The sequence below is a fragment of the Pseudoliparis swirei genome, chromosome 1, assembly GCF_029220125.1.
Source record: "Pseudoliparis swirei isolate HS2019 ecotype Mariana Trench chromosome 1, NWPU_hadal_v1, whole genome shotgun sequence".
Classification (NCBI taxonomy): Eukaryota; Metazoa; Chordata; class Actinopteri; order Perciformes; family Liparidae; genus Pseudoliparis; species Pseudoliparis swirei.
Window position 1 is genome coordinate 8,794,923 of NC_079388.1, and position 14,965 is coordinate 8,809,887.

Genomic DNA, 14,965 nt, shown 5'->3' on the forward strand with positions numbered 1-14,965 from the left:
TCCATCCTTACGTCTACACCTCTCCATCTCTATCTCTCCAGTCTCCCATCACTAAATACATACATAAAAAAAGCTCAACAATCTGACTTAACCCCAAAGAACTGACAAACGTCAACCACATTCTCTCCATCTCTCCTCTCTCTCTGTGTTCTCGCTCCCTCACCGTTCCCACTCTCCCAGAAACACAAAACAATCCCTCCATATCCTGCGCTGGCGTGAGAAAACCACAAGAAAAATGACAAATTTCCCGAAAAGAGCCGGAGAAATGGTGTGAAAGTGAGAGTAGGGCAGAGGTCACGAGGGGAGAAAGTGGGCAGGAAGGAAGGAGGGTTAGAGCGAGAGAGTGAGGGACGGAGAGCACGAGGAAAGGAAAAGAGGAAGCAGGTGTTTTTGACTAAACAAAACATGTGAACTGAGTCAGGTGTATCACTCAGAGAGGAGGAAAGATTGGGAATAAATACCACAGAAGGACTTTAGAAGCACATTTGAAATATTTACATCAATATTCTATTATTGATCAGCGTCTGGTTTTAGGTTTCATGGCAACACGAGGCTGCAGGCCCATTTGTGGCTCTGCAACTCACGACATCACCTCAGTATCTTCATAGAGAGGGACAGTCAGAGATCTGGAACGCTCTGTCGCATCAGCAACACTTTGGTCAGGTGCTTGGAAATTGATTCACGTTGATACTGACGGCTACATCAGCAACATGTGTAAACTAAAGAGAAACACAACTTGTGATTTTAGTAAATGATTGACTATATACTTCATTTCCCAGAATGCTCTTGGACAAACAGGTTTAGTTCAGTGCAGCACTGACAAGCTTATGTTTACAGGGCCATCAGCTCTGCAGGCACTTCATAAACGGCATTAAGTTAACATATTATAATGAGTAAACATCTGATAGAGAGTGATGGTGTTGTTATTGAATAAAACAACATCCGAACCAAAAAATAACTTAAACGTTGTTGAAGAGGAGCTACAGTAATTCTCATTTTATTAATCAAATGACAAATGTAGTCGAGTTCATTTTTTTGTGTCTGAAATAAATCATCTGGTGCATTTATTTCTGATGATGTGTGTTATCAGCTGCATTAATCCACAGTGTGCAAAGTGGCGAAACAATAACGCATTAGTTTGAATTCATGGAGAGTGCAAACATTTTATAGGCGCTGTAAAAGCACTAACCAGCTTTCTACACACCCGGCAGATATTTGTGAAACCTAGTGAACGCTGCTGAGAATAAATCAAATGTAACGTCGTCATTCACAAAGTGCCTGTGGCTGAGCGGACCACAACAAACTGACAATCAATCAATCAATCGATCAGTCAGTCAATCGATGCCGAAAGAACACTAGTGCTGGTAAAAAAGAAAGAAAAAAGGTAAGACCTAAAATACTGGAGGAGAATGAGTGGAGCTTCAAACTGATTTTTTTTTTTACAATAATTTGGGGATGATTGCACCAAAAAAGAACTGAACCCAGTTATGGCTTTTTCCTTCTCTGATGCTTGATGGTTTTATATTTACAAAGCAAATTCTTTAATTTGACTATAAAGCTCATGAAAGGTGCTCAATAAATAAAGTTATTATTATTTTTATAAATGTGTGTGTTGTTCTTTAGAGGACTTTTCATTGTGCACACACACACCTGCTTTACATTGAGTGGAAACAGGTATTAAAATAGTCTATTCAGCTCATTCGACACAAAGGAGGGCGGTTCTAATCCACCAAATGCATGCGTGTGTGTGTGTGTGTGGGGGGGGGGTAAAGAAACACCAACGTTCTCCCTATGGAAAAAGGTGTTATTAAAATTGCATGAAACAAGCATATGTGTATGCGCGCACGCACACACACACACACACACACAGCTGCTTCTAGTCAGCAGAGTTATGTAACAGCACTGCAGTAAACTGGCTACCTCCTCCCGAGAGAGACACAGAGGGAGAGACTGAGACTGTGTGTGAAATCTGGTGAATGCTGATCCACAAATGTCTGGATGTTTTCATTCAGCTCTATTTGTAAGGCCTCTACCATTAATAAACAAACTATATGTGACTGACAGCGGGGAGGCGGGCCCTATCAGACCCTATGTGACCTATCACACAGGAAGCTCCAGACAGCATCGCAGACCTTTCACTGCCAAAACAGCGATCGATGAAGCCCACCAGCAGCAATCTGTCACTCATCTTATGTAACCGCAAATACAGGAGGTCAGTCAAAACTCTCGTTATCGCGGTGCCTTCAGGTGTCAATTAAAAATGGCAGAAATATAAAACTGTGGCGACATTTCTGGCAAAAATTCGACGCAGCGCAGTGAGCTCCAAAAACACACCTGCAAATTACCACAAAGAGAACAAAGCTCAGCTTGTAAAGACTGTAACTTTAAAGTGTTTAAATAAGTGCACAGTGCCTTTTTAATTAGCCAACAAAGGATTACATTTGGCTTATAAGTGTGTGTTATGCATGAAGACCTACTTGGCATTGGTCACTATGTTTGACTCAATGTTGCTAGCAGTAATGGTTTCAAAACATACAAATATAAAGGTTCTTTTTAATTTATATCGTGTATATTCCTGTTCTAAACAAGGAAACATGGAGCAATCTGACAATCAGCCCACTACTTTCTCAGAGCAAAAAGATCTTAAATGACTCCAACGTCCATAATTTTAGTCAGAAACATGGCTGCACCGCACAAGATTAATCTCGTCAGCTTCCATCCTCCCTTCCTTTAAGCTATATAATGTCAAATGAGAAATAGCAGATGTTTTACGACTCTTTTTTAAATACACACACATAATATAAGCCTCAGGCCAGCCATTACTGCATCTCTGGCATCGTCATCTGGCTGCTATGACGGCCAGTGTGTGTGTTACGTGGGCGTGTCGTTTTTATAGATGTCCCCGTCTGACTCACTGCTGTACTACCAGTCCAAATTGTTATGCACTTTATGAAAAATAAACTTGTGTCAATTAAGAACAAATTGGCATGGAGACAGAAATAATTCATAAAGCAGTCCAATCACTTTGGACCCAATGCTGTGGCTACTAAGATAAGTGTGGCTCACGATGTATTGTTTGCACAATATCTTCGAGCTATTGTTGTAAACACGTGGTAATTTAATGATATTAACATAACACTTTCATCTTCGATGGCCATTTATCATTTCACCGCCTGAGAAAGCAGTTCTGATTAATGGTTTCATAATGTGACAGCGTGCCGCTGTGCCATCCTGACACTCCCATTAGCCTCGTGCTGGGCCCGCTGTGGAGCTGGGAGGCTGCTGGCTGGGATGTCTCGAGCGAGCTGAGGGGAAGTGCTCATGCTGCGTGGGTGGTGTGTTTACGTCGGATTTATTCCTCATATTGGGCCCTCTGAGGCCACGTGAATCTTCTTCAACAAAACATCTGTGACGATGATAACCCAGAGACAAACATGCGGCTGGCTCCACCAACACAGACACTCCACCTGTTAGTGGAGGGAAGGAATTCATTTACAGTCATCACTTCCACTTTGATGTCACTTTACAATTACACAAATTACTATTCTATTATAATTATTGTTTCATGTTTATGCATTGAAAATATAAAAAATTACTAGGCCGTCATTTTCATAATCAAATGTAACTGAGAAAGAGATGAAGAGCATGTCACAGTCATAATGTAATGTTGCGTAACTCTCTCGCAGGTTTGCTGGTCATAACACACTTAAAATCACCTGGATTGACCTGATCAAGGGCATGTTTTGTTTTCTGGTCATGAATTGACGTATAAATATGTGCTGATATTCCATCATTTTACTATTAATTTAACCTCTTTTTAAATGGTTTAAAAATAGAAACCTACTTATGTGATGTGTTTGCGTGCTTCGTATTTTATCCTATGTTTCTGTTTCACCGCCGGCTGACATTTTGGGACAAATAAGAGTCAAAGATTGATTTAACTGTTTGTTGAGCAAAGCAATAGCATCACAACATTATGGTGATACAAACAGCCAAACATTTGAGGTTTCAGACATTTTGTTTCCTGCATTCTGGTGAGTAATAGAGACTGAAAAAAATATATATATATCTTTACAACAAAACAGCATTTTTATGTTAAATACAGTCTCTCGTGATCCAGATCCAAATCAATTAGTCTCTAGCTTTTGATTCCTAGGATTACAGAATACAGTGAAAGAAATAAGGGAGAATTTCTGGAAAAAATGCGCCTCCTCATGGTCCACGAACCACAGTTTAGGCACCACTGGCATCAATCATTTCATACTAGTGTTGTTGATTGTCTCGTCCTTTTTGCATTGTATCAGCATGACACCCATGACCCCGCCCTGCAGCAGTAGTGACCCACTCTCAAACCATTTAGTGTCTCCACGTGTGTACAGCTGTAACATTAATAAATGAACAAAGTTACTGCAGTGATTATATAAAGTGCTATAAATAGGAAGGCTGTGGTAAAAAACTGACGAGACTGGAGTGCTTGTCTCTCTGCCTCTTGCAGAAAGACACACGGAGGACTGAGCCGCGCCATGTTATGATGGCGCGGCTGTGTCCAGACGCCGTCGAGGTAGCTCCGCGGAGATTGTGCGCTCTTTTAGTTTTTGTGTTTTTTTAAAATATTTTCTTTGCCACAAACACATCGGCACTAACAGCATACGACCGCAGCACACTTTTGGACATAAACTTTTGCGCAAAACAAGGGGTTTTGTCCACTTTTTCCATCGATCCAGCGTGGCCGGCGGAGATCGTACGAGCGAACCACAACAACAACAGTGGAGCCGCTACTACGGGAGACGCGAAAACATCGAGGGAAACGGAGCGGAATTGAACAGACTGAGAGTTCAAGCCCACCGTCCACCTCTGCCCAGCATCCTTCTCGCTAACGTCCAGTCTCTGGAAAATAAGATGGACGATGTTAGGGCAAGGATCAGATTCCAACGGGACATGAGGACTGTAACATCTTTTGTCTGGCGGAAACATGGCTGACCCGCTGGTGCGGATCGAGTCATATGCCCAACCGAGTCCTTCTCTGTTTTCCGTGCAGGGACAACGGAAGAGTCTGGTAAATCTATGTGTGGAGGGCTTTGCTTCATGACTAACAACAAGTGGTGCGCCCCCAAGGACATAAAGACTCTTTCTCGTTCCTGCTCCCCGAACCTGGAACATCTGACGTTCTCATGCCGTCCATTCTACCTTCCCGGGAGTTCAGCTCGGTCATCACCACAGCCGTCTACATACCCCCACAAGCGAACACCGTCGTAGCACTATCGGACCTACATGATGTGTTATGTCGGCATCAGAACAAGTACCCCGACGCGGCTGTGGTGGTGGCTGGGGACTTTAATAGGGCTAACCTAAAAAGTCATGCCGAACTTTCACCAGCACATTACGTGTGCTACCAGAGGAAAGAACGTAGGACCACAGATATGCGCCATTCAAGAGAGGATACAAGGCTGTCTCTTTCCCGCCGTTAGACAAATCGGACCATACCGCCATTTTCATGCTTCCGGAGTACCGGCAAAGATCGCGCGGAAGCGGTAGTGACGAGGAACGAAAGCGGTGGTCTGACGACTCAGAGGCTGAGTTACAGGACGCACAGCGAGTCGTCGAGTGGGACATGATCCAATCCAGTTCCAGTGGCGTCAGCGAGTTCTTGAAGTAGCAATGAGCCTCATAGCAACGCTAGCGGACACCATCGTCCCCACGGTAAAAGTTAGGGTCTTTCCTAACCAAAAGCCGTGGGTTGATAGATCCATCCGTGAAGCTGTGAACGCCCGTACTGCTGCCTATAACTCCGGTCTTGTATCCGGCAACATGGACGAGTACAAGGCAGCGGTCTATGGACTGAGGAGGCGGTGAAGGAAGCCAAAAGGAGGTACCGAGACAGAGTGGAATCACAGATGGAGCAGCGCGACACCAGGCGCCTATGGCAGGGGCTACGGACTATCACAGACTACCAGAGCAGACCCGCGCAATGGTGAGTGCCGACGCATCCCTAGCGGACGACCTGAACTCATTTTATGCACGGTTTGAGGCTAGCAACAACAGCGCTAGCTCGCCGCTAACAACAACACCGTTAAGCGTAGCGAGGTGAGTTCTACCGCTGGGGATGAACACACACTCTCTGTGACCGAGCACAGTGTGAGGAGGGCTCTGTTGAGGGTGAACACCAGGAAAGCTGCAGGTCCAGATGGCATATCTGGGCGAGTACTGAAGACCTGTGCTAACCAGCTAGCTCCAGTGTTCACCACAATATTCAACCTCTCCCTGGCTGAGTCCGTGGTCCCCGCCTGCTTCAAGAGATCCACTATTGTCCCTGTGCCCAAGAATGCTTCTCCAGCATGTATGAATGACTACCGACCGGTGGCCCTCACCTCGGTGGTCATGAAATGCTTTGAGAGGCTGATAAAGGACTACATCTGCGCCTTCCTCCCTTCCTCCATGGACCCGCTGCAGTTTGCTTATCGCCCAAACAGATCCACGGATGATGCTGTCTCCCAGGTACTGCACACCACACTCTCTCATCTGGACAGCCAGAGGGGGCTATGTGAGACTGCTGTTCATTGATTATAGTTCAGCTTTCAACACCATAGTCCCTCCAGACTGGCGGCAGACTGATTGAGCAGGGACTGAACACCTCCCTGTGTGCTTGGAACCTGGACTCCCTGACCGCCAGGCCACAGATGGTCAGGGTGGGCAGACCCACCTCAAACCCCTCACCCTGAACACAGGATCCCCCAGGGTTGCGTCCTCAGCCCCTACTGTACTCCTGTACACACATGACTGTGTGGCCAGGTTCAGCTCAACACCATCATCAAGTTTGCGGATGACACAGTGGTGGTGGGCCTGATCTCCGACAACGACGAGAAGGCCTACCTGGAGGAAGTTGCTGATCTGTCACTCTGGTGCCGGGACAACAGCCTCATCATGAATGTCACCAAAACTAAGGAGCTGATTGTGGACTTTAGGAGGGTACAACAACAGAGGACGTACTCACCACTGGGGATTAACGGGACTACTGTGGAGAGGGTGAGCGGTTATAAATACCTGGGAGTCCACATCACCGAGGATCTGACATGGTCAACGAACACAGACACTCTGGTGAGAAAGGCAAGGCAGCGCCTCTACCACCTCAGGCAGCTGAGGAAATTTAAAGTTTCCCAGAGGATCCTTCAGTCCTTCTACTCTGGAGCTGTAGAGTGCGTCCTGACAGGAAGCATCACAGCCTGGTTTGGCAACTGCTCCGCTCAGGACAGGAAGGCTCTGCAGAGAGTAGTGCGTTCGGCTGAACGCACTATTGGAACTACACTCACCACCCTGCAGGACTTGTACACCAGGAGGTGCAGAACCAGAGCCGGCAGGATCATGAAGGATCCTCACCACCCCAACAACAGACTGTTTCAGCTGCTGCGGTCAGGCAGGCGCCTCCGTAGTCACGCTGCAAGAACAGAGAGACTGAGACGGAGTTTCTTTCCTCAGGCCATCAGGACTGTGAACTCCGACCTCACCAGGACCCCCACATAGACCCACACAACTGCCCCTCTTAGGCACACACACACACACACACACACACTTACTGTAAATATTGTGTTGTTTTTTATTGTAAATAGTGTGTACTTGTTGCCCTTGCACATTCCTGCTGAGCATTGCCACTTTCATTTCACTGCACACCCTGTGTGTGTATGTGACAAATAAAACATCTTGAATCTTGAATCTTGAATCTTGATTGCGGTTAAAGGTTCTCTCGAGCTGCAGGAAAACAATTCACACTGTGAGTGTCTCCTATTTCTCACTGGACTATAAAAATATGTTTTTCTCTTTCCATCCCACATACAGTGTTTCATCCGCCTGTCGATAAATGCTCGTGTCTGTTGCCTCTTCCAAAATGAACATGTTATGTATCTGTTCACCTGTCCTTCACCTACTGTGTCCCATGAATGACTGGGCCAGATTATGGCGATTAGTCACAGTGTGACATCAAGCCAGTCATTTATATAACTCTGTATTACTCTGCAAGGTCATCCGCTAGATTAGACCAGCTAACATGATAGGATCACTCAGTGGATTATATTACCTGCTAGCAATGCAAGATCAAGCTGATTTGCTGCACAATGAATAGCATAGTAGACCTACATGCAACGTTAAAATCAAAATGTTGTCGAAGGCTGTATAAATTAGATGTAGAGTCATTGATGTTATATTACAATGAAAAGTTGGCAAAAACACTGAACGTGGCAGCTAAAATTGCTAAAATCAAACAAAATAAACAAAGCTATAGCACGACAAAACCAGATGCCTAAATTAAGACCAAGTCTGCCACATCATACAACATCTGTTCACTAAATGGATAAGACGAGATGAGTCAGGATCTTGATGACCAGTCTCGGTATGCAAATATCATGCAAACTTTGGCTGGTTCATCCAAGAAAATGTAATAACGTAACGGTCAAGACGCTATTACAGTGAGCTTTCAGCCACATAACCTGAATTAATAGGACATTTCCAGTTGGATTGTAGTAATCTCCTTTAGTAAAGCCAAGAAGGCCTCCAAAGAAGGATAACAATGCTGCAGGGTTGCCAGCTCTGGCCTGTTCCGGCACCGCATTGGAGGCACAGACAGTCAGAAAGGCAAAAATAAAGAGATTAAGACTAATCGTGAAAAAGCGCTCTTTAGGTCACCTTCACAATGTGCCGTCCTTCAACTTGTATTAAGAATTGTTTGAATGAGAATTGCATAAATCAATAGAAGATACATCGATCCACTATTAGTTTAGTAGAAATTGTCTCATGAGTTTTTTCACATGTTTTATAAAATAGGAGTTTTAGGCAGAAATAGTAATGAGGGACTTCTCAGCTTAAAAGCTTAGGTTGGTGATGTTCATCACAAACATGTGTTGCTATATTTGTTATATCTTTACATCACTGACAGCAATGATTGCACGGTCTAACCAAAGAGAACGTTGCCTCCTTCTTCCAATCCTTTTCTTTTCACTCTTCGTCATCTCTCTTAATCACTTTCTCACCATTAACTCAATCGTACTTCATTTTAAGCTGCATTAAATCATTATAATTTTTTTTAAATAAGTGCCTATCTCACTGAGACCAAGATGGCGTGTCAGTCCTCATGTATGTGGACGCCTTGAGGGGAAAGCATGTCTCCTTGTTTGAGTGACTGTCAGGAGTTCTGCATGCTCTCCACATCTTGTAAGGTAGAAGATTATTATCCTTTCACACACACAGAGACACACACACACGCACACGCATTAAGTCCATAGAGGGGGGGTCAATATTTGTTATCCCAGAACTTGGACTCCTGCCCACAGGGTTGAGGGGGGTTGTTTTCAGGCCTGTTTGTTGGTCGGTTAGCAGGCTAAAAACATAAATCAATCTTAACAAAACCCGCTATTGTGTGGAAAATGCATTGAGACATATAACTTCTAAATGGATTCACATGACAAATCCAGTGAGCTGATCATGTATCACAAGAACTGGAAACTGGTGCAAAGTAATAACAAAGAAAAGTGTCTCAGGACAAGAAGAAACCTCTTTCTAAAATGCTGATCCCGATACCAGTGAGTTAAAACAAAAACAAAGTTAAACAGGTCATAGATCCGTTCTCTAAATGTTCCCTTTCTTGCAAAAAACTACAAATTGCTCTCGTCCGTCTGATTTCAACACAGATATGACAATGTGTTATCATCAGGGGAAATAGGTTACACAATCGTGTTGAACCACAGGTGTGCAGCGCTAGTTTGAACATGTGCAGATCAGATTGTATACAGGGACACGTGGTGCTGTTGTTGATCCAGTGTAGAGCTGATACATATTATGAATGGAAGACATTGGATCGATGCATCGCCTCACACAACCTGCTGAGCAGTTGGATACGGTGGAGATACTCAGATGGAGGGCGCTATATTTTGCTTGTTGAATCACGTGTCATCTTATCGAGGTAGCCCACCAGAAAACAGCCAGGGTTGTCTAATTTATAAGTTTGAAGGTTGTTGGTCACCCCAGATACCCAAATGTATGTCACAAAGACTTTTTCAGAGCAGGCTGTCCTCTTGAACGATGGCTGCCATCAGGCACAGTAATGTGCATCTCCTAATGAGTAGAGAATTGAAAGATGTTGCACTGCGCTCTGCTGAAGGCGATCTACTTCATAATTAATTAGGTTGGAAGGCAATCTATGATCAATATAAAAGGTCAGACTGAGCAGCAGCCAATTAGCCTGATGTAAAAAGACGAACACGAGTGGTCTAACTCTCCAAACCAGCGATGAAGCTCAGCGAGACCGTTTCAGTATTACTCATTTCAGGGGACTAGTCTGTGGCAGTTGTACCTCTCAGTGGCTCCAAAATCTACTGGGAGGGCTTCAGACACATCGTGGCCTAAAAATGAAAATAGGTTCGTGCAGATAAACCAGGACGAACATTAGAGGGAAAACATGCAGCAACAGCACTGGTCTGATACTGGAGACTTTTATAAGGTTACAGGGACTATGACTTCATGGTATACATTGTTTTTAAGAATCCTGTTCTTATTAATATCATAACATATTAGACACCGTCTTTTTACTATTTGACAGATCTCAGTTCCTTCCTTTGCAATAACAGAAAATGGGAAATGTTGAACAGCCTTCCTCCCTGTGGTGGCTCATCCTGGGTGAGTCAGCCAGGGGTGACGGTGGCCACAGAGCGTCCTGCCAATCATGTCGCCCACTTGGTTACGTAAGCTAGGAGATCACACTACGCCACAGAGGGGGAAGGAGAGATTTGGAGAGAAAAGGAAGGGACGGACGAGGGGATGGCAGATTGCATGAGAAGTGACTTTGACTTGAAACAAGGTTGCGGCTGTTTCAGCCTTTTATCTCTCTACCTCTCTTTCTCTCTCTCTCTCTCTCTACCTATACCTCCCCTTCTCACTCATGTGATCATGTTCCCCTTCTTGCCTCCCTGCCTCCTCCATTTCACTCTTTACACCCACTCCATCTCCCCTGAGGGCTCCAGTGTATTCCAGACGAAATTGGACTTGTCAATTCTCTGTCAAAGACGATGCTAGGTGCAAATGACAGTAAGCCCACTGCAACTGGATACGTGTGTGTGCATGTGCATGTGTTGGTGTGTGTATCCATCTGCACAAGGTGACCAGGACTTGGCATACCCTTCGCTGCCAAAGTGTCCTCTTAAATGCCAGAACACAGCAGCACAAACAGCGTGACTCCCTGTTGCTGATCACAAACTATATGAAGTTTACAGGCAGTTTGTATTCTAACTATGCATTTTAATTCCCATTAACATAGTTGCAATCCTGATCATATCCTGAAAGAAGAGAATATACTTTGGTTTATTCTCCCTCAACTACATGGTTCCAACTTCTCCACTGTGATGATTTGCTTCCTTTGTCCTTCTTACTGTAAATAATAATACAAATCACAATATATATATATTTTTGTTGGACTGTTGCTCAGATAAGATAAGATATTTTCTGACATTTGATGTTGCAAATGAATGGATAATGAAATTGATTGTTCAATGCAGCCGTGGTTTTGATACTGATGTTCTGTGTAGACTCAATAAAAGTGACGACTCGGTGGGGATTAGACGCTCTGCTCTGTTTTCGGGGGGCAGAGTAAGCTGGACACTTGTGTTTGATATTGAATGTTAACATGTCCAACTGAGTATCCACTGTAAATCTGTGTGTGTATGTAAACTCTTGACTCACCTATCTGCAGCAGCACGGGCGTCACCAGCGCCGTCTCCATGGCGTAACAGAACTCCCGGCCGAACATCACGGCCCCGTGCATCACCCATCTCTTCAAGGGAATGCCTTCGAGCGATGCCTCGCTCGCCAATTCCTCCGCTCCTCGACCTCCGCCTCCCAATCCATTCGTCTTGCCTCCCGCTCCTCCTTTCTCATCGGTCAAGCCCGATGCCGCAGTGTTTTTGGCGTTAACCCCACCCACCAGAGCTCCGACCTGCATGGCGTCGGCCTCTGTGTTCTGGGGAGGCATGTTGGAGGGCATCCACGCAGTGAGAAAACAAATGCACCCCCTCTGACGCGCTGACACTTCCCCTTTAGCTACCAAAGAAAAAAACAATAGGGTACTACCTCCCAAACTACTCGTATCAAGTCACTCACTTTAAAACTGGTAATGACCTAATTTTATTCTTTACAAGCTACAAATTGCAACCTGTGGTAGTAACTTGCTTATATGTTACTCCTTTAAAATAATAATCACCAGATAGGGGTGTTCAAAAGAAACGGAAGGCCACTATCATGAAAACAACAAAAAACGTGTAACAGACAGTGTCCCAGTCTTAAAAAGGAACTAAATTAATCTTGGGTCTACTAAAACGTAACAAGGCTATGGACATCAGATAAATGAAGGAAAAACTGCTCTATAGCTCTGGCATATTAATGTAAAGATAACAAAACGTTCAGCAACTCTGAACAAGTTGTCCTGACAACAACTTGACCCTAAACACTGCAGCCTAAATTCAACAAGTGTTAATCCTCCACTCGGCTTTTGGTTTTGTCCCAGAGTTGGGGGGGAAAAAAATGAAGCTTTCCAAATGCTTGTAGAAATCCAGAAAAAATAATGGAAGCAATTGAATTTTCACAGGAAGAGTGTGCGGTTCATTCCAAGAGGGAGTTTGTGTGTGTGTGTGTTGTGTGTGCGTGTGCGTGTTTATGGCTTTTTTGTCATTGAGATTTCTCCCTCTTTTTCCTACTGTCTATTACAAGCTGTAAAAATCCATATAGAAGACCATTCAGTAAGTTCCAGAGTCATTTTGTATAAAGAGGGCTGGATGGAGGGCTGGACGACGGAGTGGGTGGGGGCAAGGAAGAGGCCGCTAGGGGAGGGGGGACGAGGAGGAAGGCAGGTAGCAAAGGTGGGCGGAGCTCTTCTGAAAATCCCCATCGATTGGCTGATCAACCTGAAGGAAAACACCAGCGGGAAGGCAACCGGCAGGTACCACAGCGCACGCGTCCCATTGGTCAGGAGGAGAGATGACCGGAAAAACAGAAAGAAAGGGGGAAAAAGAACCATCAGAATTAGTGACAGCAATTTAACTTTCACAGGAACTGAACAGAGGAGGATCACTTTATGGCATGTATACAAAAATATAAAATAAATATCATTCTCAGGTGCATCAACATGGACGTACGAGGTGAAGGCAAAGCGTCATTTGAAACGAGCAGAAAGAAGAAGCAGCCGATCCTTGGGGTTGAGTTGATGCACGTAAATGCTGAGAAAAAGGACAATCGGGCTTCTATAGTAAACACTGGCTGTGGCTGTTTTGATGTGCATCATACATCAGCTGTTTCTTTACCCTGCATTTCTTTATCAATGCTGCCTGGGGAAGATCGCCAAGCTTGAAACATGCTGCAGTCCAGAATAGTTGTCTGTATGTATTCACAGATAGGATTTAACATACTCTATCAGACATAATGTTACTTATGTATCACCAAACACATTTGAGAAGCTCCTTTCCCACAGTGTGTTGATGAGTGAACTGACTGTAGGAGCAAAGACCAATCTGATTTTTTTTATTTATTAAAACTAAGTTTTGAAAATGAAAACTTCTGACTTTAAGGTCTTTCTATCTGGATAGACATGTCGCTTTTTTTTAAACAGAAAGACAAAAAAACAGTTATATTTATTGTACTTATTTTAAATGTCAGCGAACAACAACTCGAAACCTTGATGAATGAAACCAAAACTATGTGTGTGACCAGACACCATTGGGCAAGAGAGAAGATGTGTATTTGTATTTTATTTGGGTGAAAACCAACCCACGTGTGTTTGAATCTGTCAGAGTGAGTTGTGTTGGAAGACCACCATGCTGAACTCAAAACACGAGCACACACTACTATGAAAAGAGCTCATTTTTAAAGAGTGTCATTGATCTGAGCACATGATTCATCCTCGCAGACACTCGGACAGTCTTTTCCAACTGGACTGTTACTAACAGAGGGCTTGTTTGTGCTTAGTGAGAAGAAATGAGAAATATATGGACAGAAATGAAACGAGAAAAAGAGAGAAAAAGAGAAAATGAGAATCAGATGTTCAGCTAATGATGAGAAATAAACTGTGTTCAACAGCATTTACGAAAGAGTTAAACTCCAAATTGTGTGTTTTTCTGTCCAGCGGGCCGGTGAGTAATAACCCGTGGAGACGGCACGTTCTGTCACACCCAACACACACTCATGCATTTGCCACGTAAACGACACACACACACACACACAGTGCTAAGACCTTAATCAAGCCTCGTAGGGTGAGATTGAGAAAGAAAACCAGATGAGAGAAGGGGGGGGGGGGGGGGAGATGAGGAAAAGAAAGAGGAAAGGATCGAGGGTTTAACAGGTGGAAGGTGGGAGGAATAAGAAATGGAGGGAGAGAAGAAGATATGAAGAGCGAGAAAAGAAAGACAGATCGAAGAGGGCAGATGTTGAAAATATTTGTCTCTCATTTCTTACTTTCATCTCTCCTCGCCATTTTCAAAGCTCTCACATTAACATTCATGATGCACTCAAGATGGTCATAAATATTTTACACACACACGTCACACACACAGTCCCCTCCTCACCTGACCTCACACACAGCAGCAGACTACATAACAAGCCCCCTCCTCTATAGTAAAACATATACATAACAAATACATAGTAATTAAAAATGTAAATTCTGTTGTAATGAGAGGACGACCATAGAAAGAGCACCACAGCCTCCTCAGCTGTGAGGGAGAGAACACGACGTGCCAAAACACAGATTAATGTGCAACATTAATATATTATATATATATTTGCTTGACCGCAACTGCAGAACGACCATGACAGATATAGTCATACAGATCATTAATTCGACCAAATGTTCACTGGCATCTCAAGAAAGTGTCACGTCTCTGCAACTAATGGGATGTGCGTCAATGGGCTAAAATACAAAAAAGAATGAATGTGTCCTTTCTAC

The 14,965-nt window shown here is 44.0% G+C and overlaps 1 protein-coding gene across 2 annotated transcripts in view; it reads right to left on the bottom strand.

Moving 5' to 3' along the window:
* Positions 1-14,965, bottom strand: part of LOC130194806 (solute carrier family 45 member 4) — a 43,320-nt gene that overhangs the window by 18,685 nt on the left and 9,670 nt on the right. Inside the window, exon 3 of one of the 2 annotated variants that reach the window (XM_056416000.1) lies at positions 11,719-12,926. In XM_056416000.1, the coding sequence (XP_056271975.1) occupies positions 11,719-12,019 (301 nt within the window). In that variant the 5' untranslated portion in view covers positions 12,020-12,926. Of the gene's footprint in view, positions 1-11,718; positions 12,936-14,965 lie in introns of both variants that reach the window. The other variant, XM_056415993.1, reaches the window with a different exon arrangement.